The 24,918-nt window shown below is 39.4% G+C and overlaps 1 protein-coding gene and 1 long non-coding RNA gene across 2 annotated transcripts; one reads left to right on the top strand and one right to left on the bottom strand.

Annotated features, from left to right (window-relative positions):
- Positions 1-17,861, bottom strand: e2f2 (E2F transcription factor 2). Its single transcript, XM_027143079.2, has 7 exons — positions 17,595-17,861; positions 4,753-4,855; positions 3,986-4,205; positions 2,586-2,747; positions 2,319-2,433; positions 1,798-1,996; positions 1-1,651 (listed from the first exon to the last, which is right to left on the bottom strand). Exons 1-7 carry the CDS (start codon positions 17,859-17,861, stop codon positions 1,392-1,394), a joined length of 1,326 nt encoding a protein of 441 aa, XP_026998880.1. The 3' UTR covers positions 1-1,391.
- On the top strand, positions 17,780-18,926 carry LOC125146091. Its single transcript, XR_007144606.1, has 2 exons — positions 17,780-17,918; positions 18,317-18,926. It is a non-coding gene; the product is annotated as an uncharacterized LOC125146091 (long non-coding RNA).
- Positions 18,927-24,918: the final 5,992 nt, after the last annotated feature.

Raw genomic sequence — 24,918 nt, 5'->3', positions numbered from 1 at the left:
AAAGAAATAAACAAAAAAAAACCAAAACAAAAGGATCACATCGATAAACTCTTAGCTGCCGAAAAGTTGTGTATCCTTTGTGTTTAAGTGGTGAGGTACTCACGTCACTTTGTTCCTAGGTCGAACCTAAGAGGTAGCAAGAACAGCGCATGGAGAGCTATCCTTGGATTATTGTGGATGGCGTAAGCTCTGGGTTTAGACTAGTTCTGGACTTCACAGGCAGAATTATGCGAGTTCATATCGTGTACATGTCTCAGAAATGAAATACTGGCTTCAATGGAATTTAGAAACAACCTTTAGTACATATCTTTCACCTAGCAAGCAGCATACAGTGTCTAGTTAAAGTGTTATTGTGTACTGTCCAAAATATCCAACTAATTCATGTTTTAAGCCACTATATCCAAACTTTTCAGGTGAAAAAGCATGTATTAAAGGTGCAGAAGGTAAAAGCACCACCCCAGTGATGGGGAAATGTATTATAAAGATCCATTTTCCCAGATAAAACATCATAAGCACCAATCTGAAGTACAGGAATGATCGAGACGGAGCATTACTGGCTCACTGCTGCCCTCTAGTGGCAAAATGATCATAATACAACAAAAATGAAATAAACAATCGTACAAAGGCTTTGCTTTGGACATGGTAAGACAGCAATTCCTGAGATTCAGTTTCAAATTAAAATCAAAGAAAAAAATTTTTTATAAAACATTAAAAAAACAAATGCATGTTGAAATCATCTACAGGAGACACTGTAAAAAAATGGACCAAGCAAAATTTCCTACAGCGTCTTTTTTGGCTACATTACATTACAAGGTACAAAAATATATTTTCTTTATCAGAAAATATCTATTACAATGAAGTAATTAACTACCTAGCTAATTAACTATGGCTATAGCAAATAAGTGATGGTTTAGTGTAATTGAACCACCGCAACAAATTATAGTCTTTTTCTGCTCCAACACAGCGAATTTGTGCATTTCCAGGCATTTTGTGAGGTTAAATTAGGTGTTTTAGAGCCAAAAAAAGAAAATGTAAAGCGGGAGTATTGGGGAAGAAGGGGTAATTTCATTTAAATATCCTTTTTGTCATCTGAGACATCCTACGATATTCTAACGTAACAGACAGGGCCGTGAATGTCCTCTAGTGTGTTTGAGTATCAGAACGATCATGGAGTAATTTCTACAATTTGGTTTGGATAGATATTTTCACATACAAAAAAAAAACATAGCTCATAATGGAAAATGGATCACAACTCACTTCTTTTCCTTGGTTCTTCACATTTTCTTTAAAAAAAAAAAACAACTAAACTCGGACTAAACCATTATACATAGAGTTACGTTCCGATTCACACATGAGGACTGTACCATTTTCACACCCTAAAGAATATGTCCTCAGCTCTGGAGTAGATCCCCCAGATCGTAGTTATCGAAAAAGTCAGAAACCCCCTCTCCGTTCTCCAGCCCCCAGAGGTAGTCCTCGTGGTCGAGAGGGGGTGAGAAACTGACGAATGAAGGGTCAGAGGTCAAGGCTGTGCCTGGGAGCTGATCTTCAGTGATCTGTAACAGGCTGGGAGGAAGCCCCAGAATGCCCTCTACATCTATCAGGGTGGATGTGCTAATGTTACTGAGGCACTGAGATTTAGATGGTGTAGCTGTGGAGAAAAATAAAACAGGCATTTGTCTCATCGTCAGTTCTCTGATTTGGCCAGAGAGGTTCTTCATTTAGTGTTTTCTGTATTAGTATTACTATTATAATGATTATTATTACTATTATAATGAGAAACGGCCGCTCTCTTACCTTCTTGGACGTGCTGCTGTTTAGGTGTGTTTGGATGAGACAGCGTGTTGAAGTGAGTCGTTTGTGGGATACCGTATGAGTGGTCTTTCCTGGCAGAACCACCTTTTACTGGGCTTTCATCCTCTAGCACTTCTTCTGGACACAGATATACCTCGATAGCACCATTTTTACTCTTCAGGTACATCTGCATAGACCCCTCCTGATGAAAAAATAAGAAACGAACAATCATATAATATTAAATACACAGAATTTACCTCAAAATGATTTTACATAAACGTGAGGCCTAAAGTTGCATAGCTCACATAAAGTAAGGTTATTGTATATTTATATATTATGTGACACACCGATTATACCGATTAAAGCTCTTTATGTATACCTTACGCTGCTGAAGGAGGAAGGAATATAATTAAATAAGCATTAAGACCCTAGAAAAGAGAGACAGGGATCAGGTCTGAACTGCGCTCCTGGAGGACGCGAGACCCGAGTAAGGTGAAGGGGTAAGAAGAAAGTACGACCCTCACCTCGGATACCTCCGGCACCTCCAGCTTGGTCTCAGAAGGAGCTTTGACTGCAATCACCGTCTGTTTCTGCAGGCTTGATATGGACCGAATATCCTGATATGTCACATATCCATACGTGGCTGTGAGTTAAGGGATAATAGCTGCATGGCATATATGTTTATCTAATAAAAAAACAAAAACAAACGTATAAACTGCACATGCTGACTCACTCACATCCTGCATATAACCTATCACACACACACACTGCTGCTAGGGCTGGAAGGATATTGTTGGTTGTCTTTGTTTTCAGTGAGCTCTCGGAGCTGATTGGTGCTGGACTGAATGAGGTCATCCAGAGCGTTCTCCTTCCTGTCCAACTCGGCCAGTTCTCTCTGCAGAGCATTGGTTCGCTCCGAAGCACTCGCCGAGCCCTCAAACACTCCGGTAACCCTAATACACACATCAGAACAAAACCATTAAACATAAACCTGAGCAGGTTTAAATACAATTGCTGTTCTATAAAACATGTTTTACACATTTGCCTTGACTCCACTGAGAAGTCTATGTTCAGCTCAAGCTCTGACAAGACATGGAACAATTTGTGAGGTATAAATCACACCAAAATAAAACACGCTACATCTGCTTATAATATTGCAAAGTGAAGAATAAAATAAATGTAAATAAAATGTAGATTTAGATCACTAATGAACAAGTAAAGAAAAAAAAAACACCTCAAGAGAGATCGGATTAAAAAGGGGAATCCATGTGCAATGTTCGGTTTGATTTTATTCTTAATAAAAGTCCTGGGATGAGCCCAGTACTGATAGGAAGCTTATGGTTACAAAATAAAAGCAGATTCATTCCGCCATCTTCAGAAAATGCATTAAATTCTCTATCAATAAATACATCCTGAAACTGATTCGAAAACTAGAGTTTAAAAAACTCTAAGTCTAAGAACTCTGCTGAGAAGAAATAAAGTATTTCAGGAAGAGGTAAATCTTTAGTCCTGGTTTGAAGACAGCCAGTGACTCAGCTGTTTGGACTTCTAGAGGAAGTTCATTCCACCAGTGTGGAGTCCCTAACGATGTGGGTTCCCTGATATTAATATTAAACATATTTCCTTTGAGCGTAGGCAGGACTGGTTATGAAATGAATGAATGAATGAATGAATGAATGAATGAATGAAAGAAACTTTGGGTCAAAAGTTTCGCCAGTGTGTGAAGGAGGCATTAAAAAAGTCCCATTCAGACCTCTAGGACAGTGTTTAAGATCACTGCGGCAGTTCATTTAAGGTTCAGAACTTGGCGTTATCCAGGTGAGATTACATCACGATGCACATGATGCCAGATAGAATAATATGCTGTTTATTCACCATCCTGCTGCCTTTTCATGTCATGGTTAATACTGACACTGCAGGGGATGTGGTAGCTTACTGGCTAAGGTGTTAGACTACTGAGTAGAAGGTTGTGAGTTTGAATCCCAGGTCCCCAAGCTGCCACCCTTGGCCCCCTGAGCATGGGGTTTAACCCTCAACTTCTCAGTTGTATAAAATGATATACAAAAGCATGTTGCTCCGGATAAGGGCGTCTAACGGATGGCGTAAATGTAACGTAACATAATGACACTGTCGTATATGAGCATTACTCGTTGTCATTTTGTTTAGTGTGTAGTAAAATGAACGCACGTACAGCCACTGAATGTGGTTTTTGGATTTCTTGCGGATGAGCTGAACTCCCTCCAGCACGTTAGTGATGTCGTAGATCCTCCTCTTCTGCACCTCCAGCACTTCAGTGGCCCAGTTCAGGTCCAGAACGCCGTCTGCCGACTCGCTCAGCAGCCCCACAAACTTTTTGGTGAGCAGGCCGAGGGACGTGTCGTAGCGCGTTCGCTCGCCCGGAGACTTGGGTGCTGTGTGATAAAGAGGAGAAGAAGATAATCAGTTATATATTCGTCTGAAGTACAGCTACAGTATCTGGGTCAGGGCTGTGATTGATCACAGTGAGGACAAGATGAAAAGTTCTTCTTTGGACCCAATGGAAAAAAGCTCTTACTATACATGAAGATATTTATTTATGGATAAACACGTGAGAATCGGAAACAGCTTCTATTTACTGATAATGTGTCAGAACATGCAGCGAGTCGGTTGCTAAGGAAACTCAGCTGGTTGCTAGGGTATTGCTAGGTGGGTGTTGTTGAGTCCCAGGCGGATGCTGCGAGGTTTCTAGGAGGTTTCACTATGATTCCACTTATTTGCAGTTAGAACAATATGCCGTATCATTTGTATCACCAGATATTTACACACATGGATACCAACAATTCTGTCCAAATGTTTAGCACACACACACACACACACACACACACACACACACACACACACACACACACACACACACACACACACACACACACACTCTCTCTCTCTCTCTCTCTTTTTCTTTTTCTCTCTCTCACTTACTCCTAGGGCTGGAGAGTCTTGCCGACGGCGTGTTCCCCTTTCCTTTGGGTGTGCGGAAATCCGGGAGATAGAGGGGATCCTCCAAATCCAGTCGTCTCTTTGCCTGAAAGAGAAGAAGAAGGAAAACAAACATCGATATGGTGAAGATTTCTGACGTGGCTTAGAGAGGTAAATATAAAAAGATAGCTAGCAATTTCTAACAACTTACTCTGAAGTTATAAAAGGAATACGTTTGTTATTTAATTATTAAGCTTTATTTAACCAGGATAAAATCTCATTGAGATTGAATCTTATTTACAAGAGTGACTCTGGTCAATAAGGCATAACAAATAAATAAATCAATCAATAAAAAATCTACAAGCGCTATAAATTCACCCAGTGACGGAGAACATGGAGTTTTTTATCCTGTAAGTTGATAAGGCTTTAAAATGAAAACTTTATCCCAGCTTAGACTGAACTCTGGGAACAACACGATGAATAATATCCTCTGTGTGAAGACTGTGATTTTACAGAAATAATGGATGAGAAATAAGTAGGAAACAAGACGCATGTTGGTTTATAAATAAAACTAGCAGTGTAAGAGCTGTCGTAGGTCTAGATGTGGTGGTTCAGCCTTGACGAGTCTCACAATCACAACCAACAACAAAACATTTTTGCACCTATAATACACCACCATAATGAAATATTGGTAATATTTTGCAATAAAATCCTAATTTTTAAGTTAGTAGATATAAAAACAATATGATCGATATACAGACTGCTTTACATCCTTACACTTGTCTGTCTGTCTGTTTGTTTAGTTATTTAATTTACAACATGCTATTGTTATTCCCAGTTAGTTCATGGTGAGTTGATGTGGGCTTTCGGTCTTCACTTGAACATAAAGTGTCAGCTCAAGTGCTCAACCGCAGCACTCAACATTCCCTCAATACAACCCTCAATACAACCACTTAACAACCTCACGCTTTAACAAGTGCCAGGAAGACTCCTGGGCAAATCTATTGCACTTTAACACACACCTCATGATCTGCATTAGAACAGAGCTGAACACCATCAGATTAACATGAACAATGTCACTTTAACATCTGTGCTTAATAAACAAGCAACACTACTTTGAAAGCCAAGGAACATTCAAGAGTCAGCCATATACTGTAGACATGGGTGTATATGTGGGCAGTCGTGGCCTAATGGTTAGAGAGTCTGATTCGTAACCCAAAGGTTGTGGGTTCGAGTCTCGGGCCGGCCACGACTGAGGTGCCCTTGAGCAAGGCACCGAACCCCCCAACTGCTCGCCGGGTGCCGCAGCATAAATGGCTGCCCACTGCTCCGGGTGTGTGTTCATGGTGTGTGTGTTCACTGCTCTGTGTGTGCACTTCGGATGGGTTAAATGCAGAGAACAAATTCTGAGTATGGGTCACCGTACTTAGCCATATGTCATGTAATTTCAATATTGACTGAGTGTGTGTGTTTGGTACAGTTCAGTATATATATTCAGTAGCCATATATTCTTCATATCATACACCGGTAGCAATAATTTTATTTATTTATTTATTTACTTACTTGGTGCGTGTGCGCATGCGTGTGTGTGTGTGTGTGGGGGGGGGGGGGGTGTTACTGTTTCCACGTGGCCACGCCCTTTACTGTCCTGTTTTCCCTTCTCGCCTTCTCACCTGCTACTTGTTTAACTTGATGTACTGCTTTAAATGCGCCGGTCATGTTGTCTTTGTGATCGTGAGTCGTCGTGGTTACATACGTTGTTTTTTTTAAATGTTATGTTTAATGTAAGTTTTGTTTGTTTTTGTTCTGTTAATTAAAGTAGTGCTTGTACTCAATCCTGCATGTGGTAGCCTAGTGGTTAAGGTGTTGGGCTACCAATCGGAAGTTTGCGAGTTCGATCCCAGGTCCACCAAGCTGCTAATGTTGGGCCCCTGAGCAAGGCCCTTAACCCTCAATTGCTCAGCTGTATAAAAATGAGATAATGTAAGTCGCTCTGGATAAGGGTGTCTGCCAAATGCTATAAATGTAAGTGGGCCTGATTTGCTAAATATGGGAGATCAAATGCTCTTATATCAGTAAGCGATTACTATTTTTAAGAACTGTTTAAGAAACACTGACTTCATGTCGTTTGTGAAAATACAGAAATTTCCCGTTGTGTTGTATTTCATCAGTGTGTTGCAGTCATTGAGCTGTACTCAGGGGTGTCACTGTAATATGAAGAAAAGATGACTCTGAATCTATGCATTACCATAAGGCACACCATGGTCCTGGAGAAACGTTGTCTCATTTCACTGTGTACTGCAACAGCTATATATGCTTGAAATGACAATAAAATCTTATTGACACTTGACTTGACTCTCTTATGAGTTATTAGTTAAACATTGTAGTGTTGGTACGATGCAGTCCATAATACTAGAGCGATATCTGATCTATATCTGTTCTACACTTATATGATGCTCACTGCTGCTTTTCTACACAGTTAACTGAAAGATGCACTAAAATAAAGTTGTGGCCTAATTAGAGAGTCTGACTCATAATCCTAAGGTTGTGGGTTCGAGTCTCGGGCCGGCCACGACTGAGGTGCCCTTGAGCAAGGCACTGCTCCCCGAGTGCTGCAGCATAAATGGCTGCCCACTGCTCCGGGTGTGTTTTCACGGTGTGTGTGTGTTCATTGCTCTGTGTGTGCACTTTGGATGGGTCAAATGCAGAGAACGAATTCGGAGTATGGATCGCCATATGTCACGTCACTTTCAAATGACAAGACACTGATGAGTGCTTTTGTATTTGAGAAACTAAAACCTTACACAGAAGATTATTTAACAGATATGAAGGTCAATAACTCATTTGATTTTAATAACTGGCAGCTTTATGCTGACTATTGTTTTCTGACTGGGAATCTAACCAATGTAACCACAAAATAGGATGCAAATCATGTGCCAAGATTTCAGTGTGCATACTTTGTGTGTGTGTTTGTGTGTACACATGTGGGTGCATGTGTGTGTGTGTGTGTGTGTGTGTGTGTGGGCGCCGAATCCTATGTGCATTTGCATAAAGACGTCACTGTCTCTCATTTTGTATCTGCATTTGCATGTGTGTGTGTGTGTGTGTGTGTCAGTCAGAAGAAGAAGCCTGGTATTGTCCCTAAGCTGAACGAGTTTTCCACCTGTCTCTAACATCTGGACCGAAAAACAGGTGAAAGAGGGAAAGGTCAAGTTTCTGTGATTCGATCCTATCTTCTTTTTCTCTTTCTCCCACTCTAGAAGAACAGATGTGTGCACCAGCTGGCTTCTTAACGACACCGTAACCCAGACCGCTTAGTGTGATTCTAATTAGGTTAGAAATATATAATAGGAGTTCTAACTAGGCTTTAAATTGTAGTACAGCAGGAGTTTGTGTGTGTGTGTGTGTGTGTGTGTGTGTGTGTGTGTGTGTGTGTGTGTGTGTGAGAGAGAGAGAGAGAGAGAGAGAGAGAGAGAGAGAGAGAGAGAGAGAGAGAGAGGAGAGTGTGTGTGTGTTTTCAGACTGATTGAGGCTGATTTGGAGAAAGCAGAAGTAACAATTTTTGAAGAACTAAATGATTTTTTAACACATCTTTAACACACCGAACAAGATATCCAGGGCTTCTCACTTGCTTTTAAACTAAATTCACTGAATTCACAAATGCAGTTCTAGTATTATCAGATGATATTCCATCTTTAAGCCCAGGATCGTGTTCCCAGGATCAGCCCTGGATCCAAAACAACCTTGAGCATTTTTTACTAACCGTTATTTCTTAAGCATCCGTCTGATTCTGTAACCTCATGATATAGATTTTATTTGAAACCATTCACACAAAATTACAATATATCCTCATGGACTCAATCAGTGTATCACAATCTAGGAGAACACCAGTACTACACAACACAACACACTTCCCCTCCTACTAATACAACTTAAAATCTTATTTATAAACCTGAGGCAAAATTATGCAGTATGAGGTGGTATCTCTCTCTCTCTTTGTCTCTCTCTCACACACACACACACACACACACACACACACACACACACACACACACACACACACACACACACACACACACACACACACACACACACACACACACACACACACACACGGGCAACTGCGAAGAAATGTCAGATCCTTTCCTCATACCTAAACCACAGTGATGAGTAAGCACTCTTTCAATGCAGTGCAACCAAACCATTGAGAGAGGAAAAAACTAAGAAAACTAAGAAAAAACTCTCAAATTTGCATGTATCAGAAAAGCCGTGGCCCAATTTTATTATCACAAAAGGGTACAAAAGCTTCAATGTCAGTGACCAAACCTACAGTACAAGACCTGGTACATCCAGAACTCATTCATCTTATAAGAGACAAATGACACATATATATTAACGCCGTTGTTGTGATCTATAATTAATGTTTTTCCATAGTTACAGCTTACACAGAGGATCATACTCCTCGCGGTGAAGGTTTCTGTGTCAGCGGTGACTTTGGTTTTGCAGTAACATGACAAGCTGAATTTTTTAACCTTAAGAAAGAGTAAAACTTGTGAAGAAAGCTTTGAGTGCTATTACCTGACAAATAGGCAGCAACAGGGACTTCACTTATATAACCACATCCTGGTATGTATGAGCATATTGCACATTTCACTGTTGATTTCATTATCTGTTTGTTAATTGTATATATTGTACTGACTATATGTATGGGCAAATTGCACATTTTCACATGCCAACTCATTATCTATATCTTTATCTGTATAACTGTTCTGCAATTTCTGGAGTTTGCTCCTAAGAATTTCACTCACCAAGGCACATGTGCTGTGGTGATGTGACAATAAAAGTGACTTGACATCCATTTTTTCCCCATATCAGCACGCCCTGTTGCCTTTTCTACAATTTCCCTCAATGCTCAAAAAGCCTAGTTGATGTTCACGTACATGACCGTTGTCTATCAGCACTTTTTCCCCCATCATTTAACAATACATATAAAAGGACGAGTCCTCTAGAGGTGGTTGTTACATCCAGCAGTACTAAAATACTATTTGAAATTTCCAAAATCGAACAAACAAATGCATAGCTTTAACTTTATAATATATACATTATATATATGTATTTAACTTTTTAATATATACATGGTACTTTTACAGTTACTATCGAGCATGAGACCGTGTGAGACCTGATGGAGTCTGTTGGACTGCAGTAAAGATACTAAACTAAACTAGGCCCAGGGTGCCAATACTTTAACTGTGGTAAAACAGAGAGAGTACAGTTGGGCCCAGGGTGCCAATACTTTAACTGTGGTAAAACAGAAAGAGAACAGTTGGGCCCAGGGTGCCAATACTTTAACTGTGGTAAAACAGAAAGAGAACAGTTGGGCCCAGGGTGCCAATACTTTAACTGTGGTAAAACAGAAAGAGAACAGTTGGGCCCAGGGTGCCAATACTTTAACTGTGGTAAAACAGAAAGAGAACAGTTGGGCCCAGGGTGCCAATACTTTAACTGTGGTAAAACAGAGAGAGAACAGTTGGGCCCAGGGTGCCAATACTTTAACTGTGGTAAAACAGAAAGAGAACAGTTGGGTCCAGGGTGCCAATACTTTAACTGTGGTAAAACAGAAAGAGAACAGTTGGGCCCAGGGTGCCAATACTTTAACTGTGGTAAAACAGAGAGAGAACACTAGACTAATAATTTCATTTAGCCAATCAAAAGTCGGAACCGTTTATAGCTCCTCCCACATGCACCCGGGATTATTGGGGCAGTCGTGGCACAAGTGGTTAAGATTCTGGACTGTTGATTGGCGGATCGTGGATCAAGCCCCAGCACTGCCATGCTGCCACTGTTGGGCCCTTCACCAAGGAATTTGACATTTTTCATCCTGACCGAGCATTTTTTAGTGTATGTGAAACAAATAACGATTAGCATGATCACCTTTACCTTATCATCACATTATCAGAGAGCATTTTGCAGACAGTCGTATCCAGAGAAACTTGGATTTTTATGTAACTGGGCAAATAAGGATTAAGGGTCTTGCTCAGGGGCCCAGCAATGGCAGCATGGTGGACCTGGGATTCAAACAAACAATCTTTCCAAAGTAGACCAACACCATAACGGCTAAGCTACTACACCAACACACTCCAAGCGTGGCTTGAGCGGTTTAGGCTCTGGGTTGTTGATTGGAAAATCAGGGTTCAAGCCCCAGCAATGCTAAGCTGCATCTGTTGGGCCCTTGAGCAAGAACCTTAACCCTCTCTGCTGTGTCATGTCTGACTCTGTGCTCTGACCACAACCTCCAAAGCTGATATATATGGAGAAAGAATTTCACCGTGCCATAATGTATGTGTGACAAAAACAAAATAAACTCTTCTACTCTGTTCAGTTCACATAATAACCAAATTCAGCACTGATCCCTTTACAATACAGGGAGGAACCACAAAATACGGGGCCATTGTACTCAGTGTAAAATTGTTTGCTTTGTTATGTTTCAGAATGCCAAAGGGGCTAACGATACCTTTTGGAAAAACTGCAAATATCGCAGCTGTTCTGCAACTTTATATGTGTTTAAATCCCCACCTTTTACACACACTTCTATAAATAAGGTCCACACCCATACAGGACATGGCACAGCAACCGGCTCCTCCCCCTTCTTCCTCTACTGATGTGTAATGCAATGAAAATAAAAAGTCTTTTGCCCGGAGTAAAAAAAATGCATTTCCAAGAAATGACTATTTAATTTTTTTTTCCCTTTATAAATGCGTTTACTTTTAAAAGTCGATGCAAGTCAGTTTAGCAAAATTGAGGAATGTGAGCATGTACATTCCATTTAACTCTTAAATACATTTAAAAAAACGAATCTAAAATACATCAAAATAAATTGAAAAACAAAGAAAAGATGAACAGGCTCTCTATCCATTTCTTCATATAGAACATTTCTTCATTTTTCCTGAGTACGCCTACATACACACATAATCAGCCACACCCGAGAGTGAAAGCACACACTCTCTCACACACACACACACACACACACACACACACACACACACACACACACACACACACACACACACACACACACACACACACACACACACACACACACACACACACTCATTCATATTGCAAAAGGTCATCCTGAATTGCTGATGATGCCATCAAAGGTTTCAGGGCAAAAGGAAAAGAATTTGGTGTGTGTGTGTGTGTGTGTGTGTGTGTGTGTGTGTGTGTGTGTGTGTGTGTGTGTGTGTGTGTGTGTGTGAATGCATTAGAGAGGCAGACAGGGACAAAAGCTGAAGGAGTTCAGCTTTTTACTGTCTTTGATATGCAGCTCTTTGAGGTTTGCAGGCTGAAGGTGCTAAAGCGCAGTAATGGACGAGTGATCGAGGAGTAATAAATGTCCTACTTTGGGGGAAGACAAAGGACAAAGCTTCATCTTAACACAAACACACACACACACACACACACACACACACACACACACACACACACACACACACACACACACACACACACACACACACACACATACAAACACACACACACACATACAAACAGACACACATATAAACACACACAGAAAGTATGCATGAGGGACACACAGAACCCTGTAGGCATGTCCAGTTATCAACACATGCAGTGTTTCTTTTACAGAGAAGTAATGATAGAGAAACATCACACTGAAACAAGCCTACAAACACCAAAAGAGCTGAAAGTCAAAGCTTACAGACGCTATAAAGCACATTTATCTGCATTATTAAAAAAAAACAACAACAAAAAACACAGAAAACTAGCACATGCTTGGGGGTGTTGAGGACGACTGTGTTTGTGATAATCTTATTTTCTGTATGTTGCTTCTGGATGCTTGAAATTCCTCCAGTATCAATCTATAGAATTTTGGCAGTCAATCCTTTTTATCTCAGTTCATAAAACTGAGCAATTAAAGTTTAAGGGCCAAACTCAGGGTCCCAACAGTGCCAGCATGATCGACCTGGGATTCAAGCTCACAGCCTTCTGATCAGTAATCCAACACCTTAACCACTGAGCTATCACATCCCCAAATCCATGACTGCATGATATGCTGTTACATGTGATTGAAAAACATCAGACACATATCAGGGTTTAAATGGATAATTTGGAGAAACATCAAATTTAAAGATTTCCTTCCAATCAATTTGTAAAGAAAGAAAAAAGAAAAGCGGATATGATTGTTTAGGGATTTGCATGTTTTTCTCGCACCTCTGGGTTTGATTCCTCTGGGTACGCCAGTTTCCTCCCAAGATACAAAGGCCTGAGAAATAGGCTGATTAGCATCTCTAAACTGTCCATGGTGTGTGTGTGTGTGTGTGTGTGTGTGTGTGTGTGTGTGTGTGTGTGTGTGTGTGTGTGTGTGTGTGTGTGTGTGATTGTGCCCTGTAATGGGTCACCACTCTGTCACTGTGACCCCTGGAATAGTCTCCAATTTCCTCAAGACCCTGTGTAGGATAAGTAGTATGGAAGAATAGATTTACTTATTATATTACACTTACTTTATATTAATTATATATCAGATTTCTTAATAACTAATTTCTTAATAATGACTCCTTCTACAGAAAAGCTTTACAAAATCATTCATTCATTCATTCATTCATTCATGTTCTACCACTTATCTGAACTTCTCGGGTCACGGGGAGCCTATGCCTATCTCAGGCGTCATCGGGCATCAAGAGAGGATACACCCTGGACGGAGTGCCAACCCATCGCAGGGCACACACACACTCTCATTCATTAACGCAATCACACACTACGGACAATTTTCCAGAGATGCCAATCAACCTACCATGCATGTCTTTGGACCGGGGGAAGAAACCGGAGTACCAGAAGGAAACCCCCGAGGCACGGGGAGAACATACAAACTCCACACAGACACAAGGCGGAGGCGGGAATCGAACCCCCACCCTTGAGGTGTGAGGCGAATATGCTAACCACTAAGCTAACATGCCCCCCTGCTTTACAAAATCAATAACCACAAATGTTTTTCTTTGCTTTTCAAACCCTTTATTATTAAATTGTTTTAGATTATGTGCAATGTCTACAATCTATAGTACAAGACAATAAAAATATATATTTATGAGTCCATAAATAAAAAAGTAGGTTCTGACAGAACAACTGTGCGAGCTGCTGTTACAGAAAACTCCATCCAGCAACAACTATGACAAAGAACAGCAGCATTAATTACTAAAGATTCCTCGAAGACTCAACTAACAGCCGTTGAAAGTCCGACCTAACAGGTGCGACTGGCTTATGGACATACGGGACAGACGCCTACGAGTGTGAGCATGTTTCAGCTCATGAAGCGCTCCCACACATGAGCATCCAGTGCCCCACTTAACAATGTCAAGATTGAAACTACGACAGAAAAAGAGCTCAGTTTCATCTTCACTTAAGGGAGCAAAAAAAAAAGACATTGAAAACAATCGGTTCAACAACATGCAAAGCAGAAAACTGAAATCTCTAATTGCCGTACAACTGTTACTTATAGAAGCATGACACCAATTTGTTCTTTCTACTTATAGATTCTTTAGTCTTGTATAACATCTATAAAACAAGTTGTTTCTCTTATACATCTGTTGCCTCTTATATATCAGCAGCCATTTTCGGTCGTTCCCTCAGCAGCCTTTCCAGATGTCAGTAAAACAGAAAAAATGCCATGTCATGTTCCTGAAAATCTCAATTATCTCAACCAAGTTAAAATCCAGTGGGACATTACGGGGTTGTGGTAGCTCAGTGATTAAGGTGTCGGGCTACTGGTTGGAAGGTTGTGAGTTTGAACCACAGGGCCACCAAGCTGCCACTCCTGGGCCCCTGAGCAAGGCCCTTAACCCACACTTGCTCAGCTGTATAAAGTAAGGGTGTCTGCTGAATGCCATAAATGTAAATTTTGGAGTGACGGGTAACTCTCTTCGCCACTGCCATCAAAACACCAACAGAGGGAAGTATTTTTTGGTAGTTTGATGTTTGTATTTTCATTTATCTTCTTCAATTTAGCAAATTTTGTGTATTTGTAAATAATTTCCCTCACATAACATTCATTTATTGTTTTTCTGTTCACTTGAACCTTATAATTTGTAATTGTTATATTATTTTATTTCTTGAATTAAATTCTTTCTTTCTTGATGCTTTGGCAATACTGTCTGCTAACAATCATGACGATTAAGCTGTTCTGGTGGCTCAGAGAGACCTGAAAGTAGCATATAGCTTGTGACAAAGCGACTATGGGACCCAGGGTCCAATGGGCACGAGAGGCTATTCTATGGTATTTAAAAGCTTTCTGTGGGCATTTTATTGTCAAAATGTAGTATACATCTGGAAATATTAAGCTGTCTGTCTGATTTCAATGATGTCACTGGCTTGCTCACAGTTAATCACAGCTTCTCGATCTCTCTTGTTGATTCTACAAGCTCAATCTCCCACCAATTTGGCACACACATCAAAAACTACAAGTGACGGTCCAGGATGTGTACACACAAATATAATGTTCAACTACAGCTACAGTGACCTACCCATCATTTCCAAACAGACACGAACAGGTCGAACCTGGCGGACAGGTGATCGGTGTGAAGAGACTTCATGATTGAACTGAAACATCAAATAAGCAACCTTTACGACTGTCTTTCTTCACTAATCCAAAACGTGCAGTTTATTAACAGCAATTCTAAATAGTGGAAATATAGGAAAAAATGGTGTAAAAGAGCTGACAGCTAATGACATAAACACACGGTGTTCATCCCCTACTCAAGCTTACCACTACAGTTAGACCCAGGGCATATATTCACCTAAACAGACTACTCACCCCTTCCCCCTGTTTCTTTCTCTCAGCTCCTGTAGGATCTTAAATAAACCTCTTAAGCATGAACTCGTCAGAGCTATAATATTCTAATACACTCACACAATCTGCAGGTTTCTTTTCGCTCACTACAGGCTGCACTTTGCAGATCTGCAGCCTAAGACCAGCAAGCACAGATTGAACCTAGCAAGCTACCTATAGGTTTAAACCAAGTCCTGAAATAAATAAACATTATCTCACTTATTGAAATCGACCTGGTGAAGATATAGAATGCAGAAACATTTCTTTTCTTTTCTTTTTTTCACTATTGTTAGCGCATGAAGAGAAATACAAATTAAGTGTTTGGCAATATGGGCATGCGAGATATAAATGATAAGAGATGTAAATATATTATCTTGAATTACCTTTGGGATCAATAAAGTATCTGTCTATCTATCTATCTATCTATCTATCTATCTATATTTGCAGAATAATTTTATACAGACGCTGCTAGAATAGAAGAATAGCCATGATACAGAGAAAAGAGGGTTAAGGGCCTTTCTCAAGGGCCCAACAGAAGCAGCTTATCATTACTGGGGCTTGAACCCTGATCCTCTGATCAACATCCTAGAGCCTTAACCACTTCAACCATCACTGCCCTGTAACACTGTACATTTATTGCGGGAACGTTATTTAAACACATGTGATGATTATTGCCATTGTTGACACACCTGAATGTCTTTGAGTTATTGAAGTTTGGATTAAACCTGTTCTATTCAAATGAGCAGTTAAACAGGCAAATAAATACAAAAACTTTAATCATAGTAATAAGTTGTGGTTTTTATACTTTTTTTAAGTGCCTTTGCTTCATGGATCTCATAGTGAGAATCACCTTTTTAAAAAGAAATGCAAAATTGGCTGTTTTTCTCTTCTATGCAAGAAAAATCATTATTGATATTCATTCATCCACAGAAACGGCTTCCTTATATTTAAAATGTGTGTTTATAATATGTCTATACTTACTCTGAGAACATACAAAACACAAATATTATGTTATCTGTGTTAAAAACTGTGTTAAAACCTTAAATAACATGAAACCATAAATCTGAGAATAATTTGTTTTTTAAATTTCTAATCTTTAATTTTTTGCAATTCTGTAATAAACTTTTAATAACTCTGTTATAGACAATATGGAAGGGAAAATAATTAATAAATAAAATAAGTAATAATGATAAATATGAAATGCCATTAAGTATCACATACATTACATATTAAAATTCCTGATACCGCATATATCCATATCAGTCAGATAATTCACACATTGACTAGATTATGCCCATTTTCACTCAGATTATGTCCATATTAATAAGAAAGCAGATATTAACCATATTAGATTAGATACTGTCCATATTAATCAGATAATGTTCATATTAATCTCATAATATCCCTATTAACCAATGAAGTTAGTAGCTCCATCAGATCAGATAATGCCCAGAGTAGATCAGATACTGTTCATATTAATCAGATAATATCCCTTTTAATCAGATAATATCCTAATTGACCAATGAAGTTAATAGCCCCATCAGATCAGATAATTCCCACAGTAGAGCAGATACTGTCCATATTAATCAGATAATATCCTAATTGACCAATGAAGTTAATAGCCCCATCAGATCAGATAATTCCCACAGTAGAGCAGATACTGTCCATATTAATCAGATAATGTCCTAATTGACCAATGAAGTTAATAGCCCAATCAGATCAGATAATGCCCAGAGTAGATCAGATACTGTCTATATTAATCAGATAATATCCCTATTGACTAATAAAGTTAATAGCCCCATCAGATCAGATAATGCCCATAGTAATTAGACAATATCCATATTAATAGAATAATATCCCTATAGACAGTGTCCATGTTTGCAGCACAGTGGGACTGGACCACAGTCAGCGTGCTGTTTAAAGCTTCTACTCACTACAGTAATGTGCTGATCCGCACGTAGCCCCACTGTCGGGTTGCTGAAGGTTAATAAATTGGGGGTCTTACCGGGAGTCGGGTAGCGGGCTGGCGGCCATTCTGAGCTCGTGCACCGTGCGGAGTGGCGTACAGACAGTCTGCGGTTCTCCGCTCGGTCGCCGGTGTGTTTCCGAGCTGTGTGAAGTACCCGAGCGGCACCGAGCTCATGGGCGGACTCGCGAGTCCCGAGCTCAGCAAATCTGTCCTGACTCCGGAGAGGAGCTTCTTCTGCGGGCAGGACAGAGCAACCGGAGCCCGAGCTGAGGCCGGAGACACGCGTCTAGGAGTCCGGATCATCGTGCACACCGAGCACCGACTAAAGCTACAGCAAAAAAGCAGCAATCGGAAATTAAAGTGTGTGGTTGCTTTGCTTTGTTTTGCGTTTCCGAGTTGCTTCTGTACGAGTCAATGATTCAGCAGTTATGATGATAATTCTCTTTTGGTTCAAAGTGTTTTTTTATATTAAAGAGCAGATCAAATTCAGGACTCTAGGAATGTATAAATCTACAATCAGTATTTTTTTAGTAAATTATTTGCCTATTGATAGTAAAGGTCTTTGAGTGCGGTGTCCTTTGTTCCAGTAGCAGCAGGATTTCAGCTTATTATCTGAGGTTCAAAATGATCCTTTCATTCAAACTGTTCAGTCCGTTTGATGCACAAATTAAGCTGATTTTCACTAAAACACAAATAAATCTTTAAATATCTTCTTCTTTGTTTGTTTGTTTGTTTGTTTTCCCCGGATGTGAATTCAGTAGAGCTGAGCTCCGGACTCCAGCAGCGGCGACACTGCTCCCTCTTTGACACCAAGCCGGAACGACAGAGCGCAGTTTTAGCGCCAAATTACGTCCCGCGAAATTCGGATCTCCCGCGGTTTGAGGGGCGCTCTGATTGGTCGACGGCACGCTGCGGCCCGCGCAACTCCGCATAAATTAGCATAAAGCAGTTGGAGGACGGCGCGACCCCGGCCTTAAAGGGCCAGCGCGTCTTTTTCCCTTTTATCTCAACAACAAAGAGTTAAGAGTTTCTGTTGTAAAATATTTTTTTTTAAAAAAAGACAATAAAATAGAGAAATTGTATTCGTGATGAAAAAATTTCCCAAGCCTGTAGATTAAGGCTAGGAATTCTTTACCAGATATTTTAATATTTGTCATAAATATAACATAGTTTTCAGGTTTTTCTTTTAAATGCATATTAAGCAGCAGGGACACAGGAAGACATTTTGGCCCAAGATGGGGTGATGAAAAATTAAAAAGCAACACCAGGATGATGATTGCATATGGAAATCCTCTGAAATATCATATTCCGAAGCTTTCCTTGTCTTGTGCATCTCCAAATAATAATAAAATACAAAAATAAAAGCAATGATTTTGTTTAGACCAAATGCTGCATGCAGTGTAACCCTGAAATAGAAATTATGGAATTGGAATTACGTCATTATTGAGCTCATTATTGCAAAATTATTGAAAAACATGGACTGTTTAATAGAGAGTGTGTTTTGTTACTGATCATAAGTTTATGATGTATTTACTTTGTCAGAACAGTGATAAGGATTTAACCAGCCATGTCTATATTGGTTGATTTAAAGTAAAACTACTACAAACTCATTTTAAAGCAGTGAAGTGAGATTTTACATGCAGTTGACGTCACCACCAGCCATGTTGACATGACGTCATATACTGAACTCAGGGCTGAGGAGATTTTCGGGTGTATATTCTTTGGCTTTTTCTAGTCAAATGTCATAAAGCCTGGCAAAGCATATGTCACATACCATGACATCATCAAAAAAGAGAGAACTTACTTGATTTTTTTGTGCGTAAAGTTTGCAAAGTTTTGTACAGTGTACATTTTTTTGTCTACCACTATCCACTTTATTTTTATATCTTTTATCTTTTGTATTGTATGGCTGGCTATGTTTGGCCGCTCGAGCAAACCAATTTCCTATCTATCTATCTATCTATCTATCTATCTATCTATCTATCTATCTATCTATCTATCTATCTATCTATCTATCTATCTATCTATCTATCTATCTATCTATCTAATCACTCAGGTGTTGGTAAGCAACAAAATATATATTTTGATGACATATGACATTTGTTTCTATTGCATTAGCCAAAAATATATTGTCACCTGAATTATTTGTCTTAAAATGTATTGCCTTTTATTAAGACAGGTTTTGCTGCATATATAGATAAGGGTTGTTTCATTGCTGCTTTTCTTCTTCTTTTTTTTTTTGTTCTTTTCTTTTTTTCATTTTTTTTCCAGCTTACTATAGGTATAGCATGTGGCACAAATAAGAACCATGTTTGTGACAAAAAGGTTGCGGAACTAGTGGTAATTAATACTAAGTGTTGGCTCAGAGACGGTCTGTCTGGTTAACCCACCTGTGATTACGTCATAGTGTCTCTCATCCTTTACATAGACTGTTCAGACATTTCAGTATTGCAATGCTGTTATTTATTAACATCAACAGACAAAAGTTATCATGGTTTCAGGTTATATCGATGTTCTATATCAATATCACAACACTACATAAGTTTAGATCAGTTTGTGTGATGAATGATTAGTTTTAATTTAAAAAAAAAGGGAAACATTCGGAATGTTTATAATGTTGACGTGACTGTCTTATCAGGAATCTTAGGAATTTTCTAGATCTCTTATTTTCTTGCAGGCACCCAGAGGGAGACCACACACCCACCCACACACACACACACACACACACACACACACACACACACACACACACACACACACACACACACACACACACACACACACACACACACACACACACACACACAATGGTCGTGATAACATTCCAATGACTTTATTAATAAGTAATGATAAATTACACCTAAATCTAACCTTAACCTTAATTTCAGTAACCCAGGGGAAACATTTAGGAACTAAATGTGAGAACAAATGTTCCCACAAGGTCACATATACATATCGCTGTGAAGACATTAATTCAAATGTTCCCACAAGGTCACATATACATATCGTTGTGAAGACATTAATCCACTTTGATATACAAAAACACTTTACACAGGACTATTTGAAGGCCATAGTCAAGGAAATTCACCCTACTACTTAAAAAATGCCTCAAACCATGTCTATCTGTATATTATATTCACAGTACATACAGATCTGTAAATTACTGTTTATAGTAATAGCCATATATTTTGTCACATATCCTTCTGTAATTCTGTATATTAAGTTCATAGTACACACACATCTGTAAATTACTTCTATATTACCACTTTATTTAATTTATTTAACTCTTGTAAACACTATATCCTGCACTTGCTGCTTTTGCACTCTGGTTAGACCTAAACTGCATTCCATTGCCTTGTACTTGTACATGTCTACTGACAATAAATAATAATCTAATCTAATTATGTGAACTATATTATCAATAACCTTCAGACCTACCTATCAAAATACTTCAAGATCTTTTCGTTATTTGACATAAGGAGTATAGGAGCATTTTCAGAGCACCATCTCTCAAGGTTAGAGGTAGGTATACAAGACTTTTTTTTGTTCTGGCACCATGATGATGGAATGAACAGCCTACTGGTTATCTTCAAATGATGGGTGAAGAAATAATGGTCTTTCTGAAAATCTTAAACTAGCACTTTTCCCCTTTTTGTATTATATGCATACAACAAAAAAATAAGTTAAAATTAAATTTGAATAAAAAAAACAGAGTTTAGGCTCATGGTATCCTAATTCTGTAATTTAGTGATCCAGTGTTAATGTATCCATCAATAGAGACTTAAAAGCACTTTTGTACGGCGCTAAACCTAAAGCATATGATATGCCAACTACTATGAATTATTTAGTAACTAATGAAAACTAATAGAAAAATGTGTGTTTTTACAAGACTGATCCTTGGTATAATAAATAAATAAATAAATAATCTTATTAGCCATTTCAATTGTTTTGTAAGATAAAATATATGTTATTTAAATCTGGTTGAACTCACCGTCCTGCCTGAACAACTGTTCAGACCCCCGGTTATGCACTGCTACAGTTAGTGGCCTCTGGGCTTATCCACTTGTTTTGACTTGACACACACACAAACACACATACACACACACACACAAACACACACAAAACATCATAAACACACACACAAAACATCATAAAACGTAAAATGGACTTGATCAAACAGACTGATAAAAACACATATGCTTACATATACAAACAATTTGTCCTGCATATTTTTGTGTTTCTGCTGTTTTGGGATGTGATGTGGTAGTTTAGTGGTTATGGTATTGGTCTACTAATTGAGAATCTAGGTTGTGATTTTGAACCTCAGGTCCACCATACAGCCACCACTGGGCCCTTGAGCAAGGCCCTTAACCCTCGATCATAGAGTTGTATAAAATCAGACTAAAAAGTCGCTTAGGATAAAGTGAAAGTGACCCATCCAAAGTGCACACACACAGCAGTGAACACCCCCCCCAGAGCAGTGGGCAGCCATTTATGCTGCGACACCCGGGGAGCAGTTGGGGGGTTCGGTGCCTTGCTCAAGGGCACCTCAGTCATGGCCGGCCCGAGACTCGAACCCACAACCTTAGGATTACGAGTCAGACTCTCTAACCATTAGGCCACGACTTGCCCTAAGGGTGTCTGCCAAATGCTGAAAATGTAAATCAAATGTAAACATAACTAATCAGCAAATTAAAAACCCTTCCTGGATTGTAGGTGTTTTAGAGCAGGGAAAGCATATGTATTTGGACTAGCCATGCTAGTCATCCTTCTTAGACTGATTGGTTGTAGATTGACTGGCATGCCTGAATTGTATGCAATTTTGTGAATGGGTGTGTGAGTGTGTGATTGTGCCCTGTGATGGACTGGCACTCTGTCCAGGGTTTCTCCACCTTGTGCCACTTCCCCTGGGATAGGCTCCAGGTTCCACACATTGCTCAGCTATGATTCACTCAGGTTACATAAGCATATGTTAAAAATACTATTCATGTCAGATACAATATAATAAATCATTATTGCAAGTATAATGTCTTTATACAAGAGCAGTTAATATTAAGTATAAGACATTTCATTCTTGAGTAATGACACGGCCAAATTTTTGCTACACTAGCAGAAAATGATCCACTAGCTGGCTAGATAGCTGACATTGATTTGTTGACATTGACATTCCAGGTAAAGGTGCTCCTGGTAAAAAGAGATGAAGATCCTTCATGTTTTAAGCCTTTTAAATTATTCACTTGAATAATATTCTTTTCTATGTCCACTGATTATTTCACTAACTCTACTGAAGTAACAGATTTGGACTGGGAAGAGGAAGTGGAATTTAATGTGGCAACCATAGACAAGTGGAATGACATAAACGGGTAAAAACCTAATTTATGTTGAGGAAATAAAGGCACTCTTGGAACATCCATCACCCAACCAAAGCAAAGTACTGAAAAATTTCAATAATCTAATATTCACTTGGGGGGTACAGTGGCTTAGTGGTTAGCACGTTTGCCTCACACCTCGATGGTTGGGGGTTCGATTCCCATCTCCACCTTGTGTGTGTGGAGTTTGCATGTTCTCCCCGTGCCTCGGGGGTTTCATTCGGGTACTCCAGTTTCCTCCCCTGGTCCAAAGACTTGCATGGTGGGTTGATTGGCATCTCTGGAAAATTGTCCTTAGTGTGTGATTGCGTGAGTGACTGAGAGTGTGTGTGTGCCCTGCGATGGGTTGGCACTCCGTCCAGGGTGTATTCTCTCTTGATGCCCGATGACGCCTGAGGTGACCCGAGAAGTTCGGATAAGCGGTAGAAACTGAATGAATGAATATTCACTAATTCATTAAGAGATTATTTACTAGCTGTCAAATGTAATCAGACATCTGACCCTACACCTAAATCTTCTTTACCTTGCCAAACTCTCATCATCATCCTTATTTGGTAAACCTTTTGTTGTTTATAATTTGCCACGATCAACAGGTGCAGGGTTCATGGGCATAGAGGGTTTGGTGAACTGGGATGTTTGGATGTTGTCGCCTTACCACTCTCAATGTGAGGGATATTTTAAACCACACAGCTACAGTTACACAAGACTTCCTTACCGTAAGGCTCAATCAGACTATACACGACTACAAAGCTTATGTCCTCTCTGCAGAGAAGAGAAGATTCACACAGAACATTCTCTTATCTCACAAAAAACACAAAGAAAACAACAGGACTCCTGTTGACACTGATAACGTCTGCAGATCCAACCCTGCAATTTGCCTTAATGCGCATAAAACACTTCCTGTTTCTTCTCAGCCACAAGCTGGCACTGTTTTTACCTGTTCTGTTAAGTGAACATGTTTGTTTCCTATCAAGGCATATACAGGGTATTAAAAAAAGTAAGACCTCTGTCTTGGTAACTTGATTCAAATTAAACTGAAAATTCATTTAAAAAACAGTAAAATTACTATTACTTATGCCCTTATGTGAAAAACACAACTGATTTCATGTTCTGCAGCTTCAGCAGCAGTTTCTTGCTGATGCAGGACTTCCTATTTCTGTAGAAACTTTGTGTTCTATTCTGCAAATTTATTTTTAGAGTCCATCAATGTATTATAGAAGTACAATGCATTTATCCCCTATATTAATATTGTAATACTGATAACTGTCTAACCCTGAATCATGAACATGAGCTATGGGAACGAGGTAGAAATACACAGTCTAGAACCTAGAATGTTTCACCACGACAGCAAACGACAGTAACAGAAGCCTGGCAAACAGTCACAGAAAAACTAGAACTTTAATAGTGGCGTTATGTGGTAATAAAACATAACTCAGAGTGATTAGGGAACATATCACCAGATCATGTGACATGCAGGGTGCAGACTGATGGGTATTGTAGCACTGCACCATTTGGCACTACCTTGAAAATGACACAATTCAGTATACAGAAGCTGCTAGAGCTCATCTTGAAAAATACTTAATTAATGGAACATTTCCATGTTTGCCCAATTTAGAAAAGTAGAAAATGTTTAATCAGTAGCTGCATAACTGACCAGTTCATTTGTTACAAAATAGATCAATTTGTAGTGGTTCCCATTTTCTCTCAGAAACCCACTAGCTCTGCCCTTTCATGAAGGGTGAAGGCCAACACGCTTCCTCTGAGACATGTAAAGCCAGCTAACCTTATTTTTTCAAACTCATGCTGTATCAGAGAGCAGCATAACATACCCAGAGAAAAGCGTTATCAACCCTCTTCTACATGCATGATCTCACAGATGCCTACAGTTGGGAAGTGCCACAGGGGTAGAGAGAGAGAATATTGTCCCTCCCACTCAGAGAACACTGCTAATTGTGGTTCCTAGACTCACTGCCATGGGCCATCATTTTCAT

The sequence above is a fragment of the Tachysurus fulvidraco genome, chromosome 12 (genome assembly GCF_022655615.1).
Source record: "Tachysurus fulvidraco isolate hzauxx_2018 chromosome 12, HZAU_PFXX_2.0, whole genome shotgun sequence".
Lineage (NCBI taxonomy): Eukaryota > Metazoa > Chordata > Actinopteri > Siluriformes > Bagridae > Tachysurus > Tachysurus fulvidraco.
The sequence above is the reverse complement of the archived record's forward strand: the minus strand, read 5'-3'. Positions and strand labels throughout refer to the sequence as shown.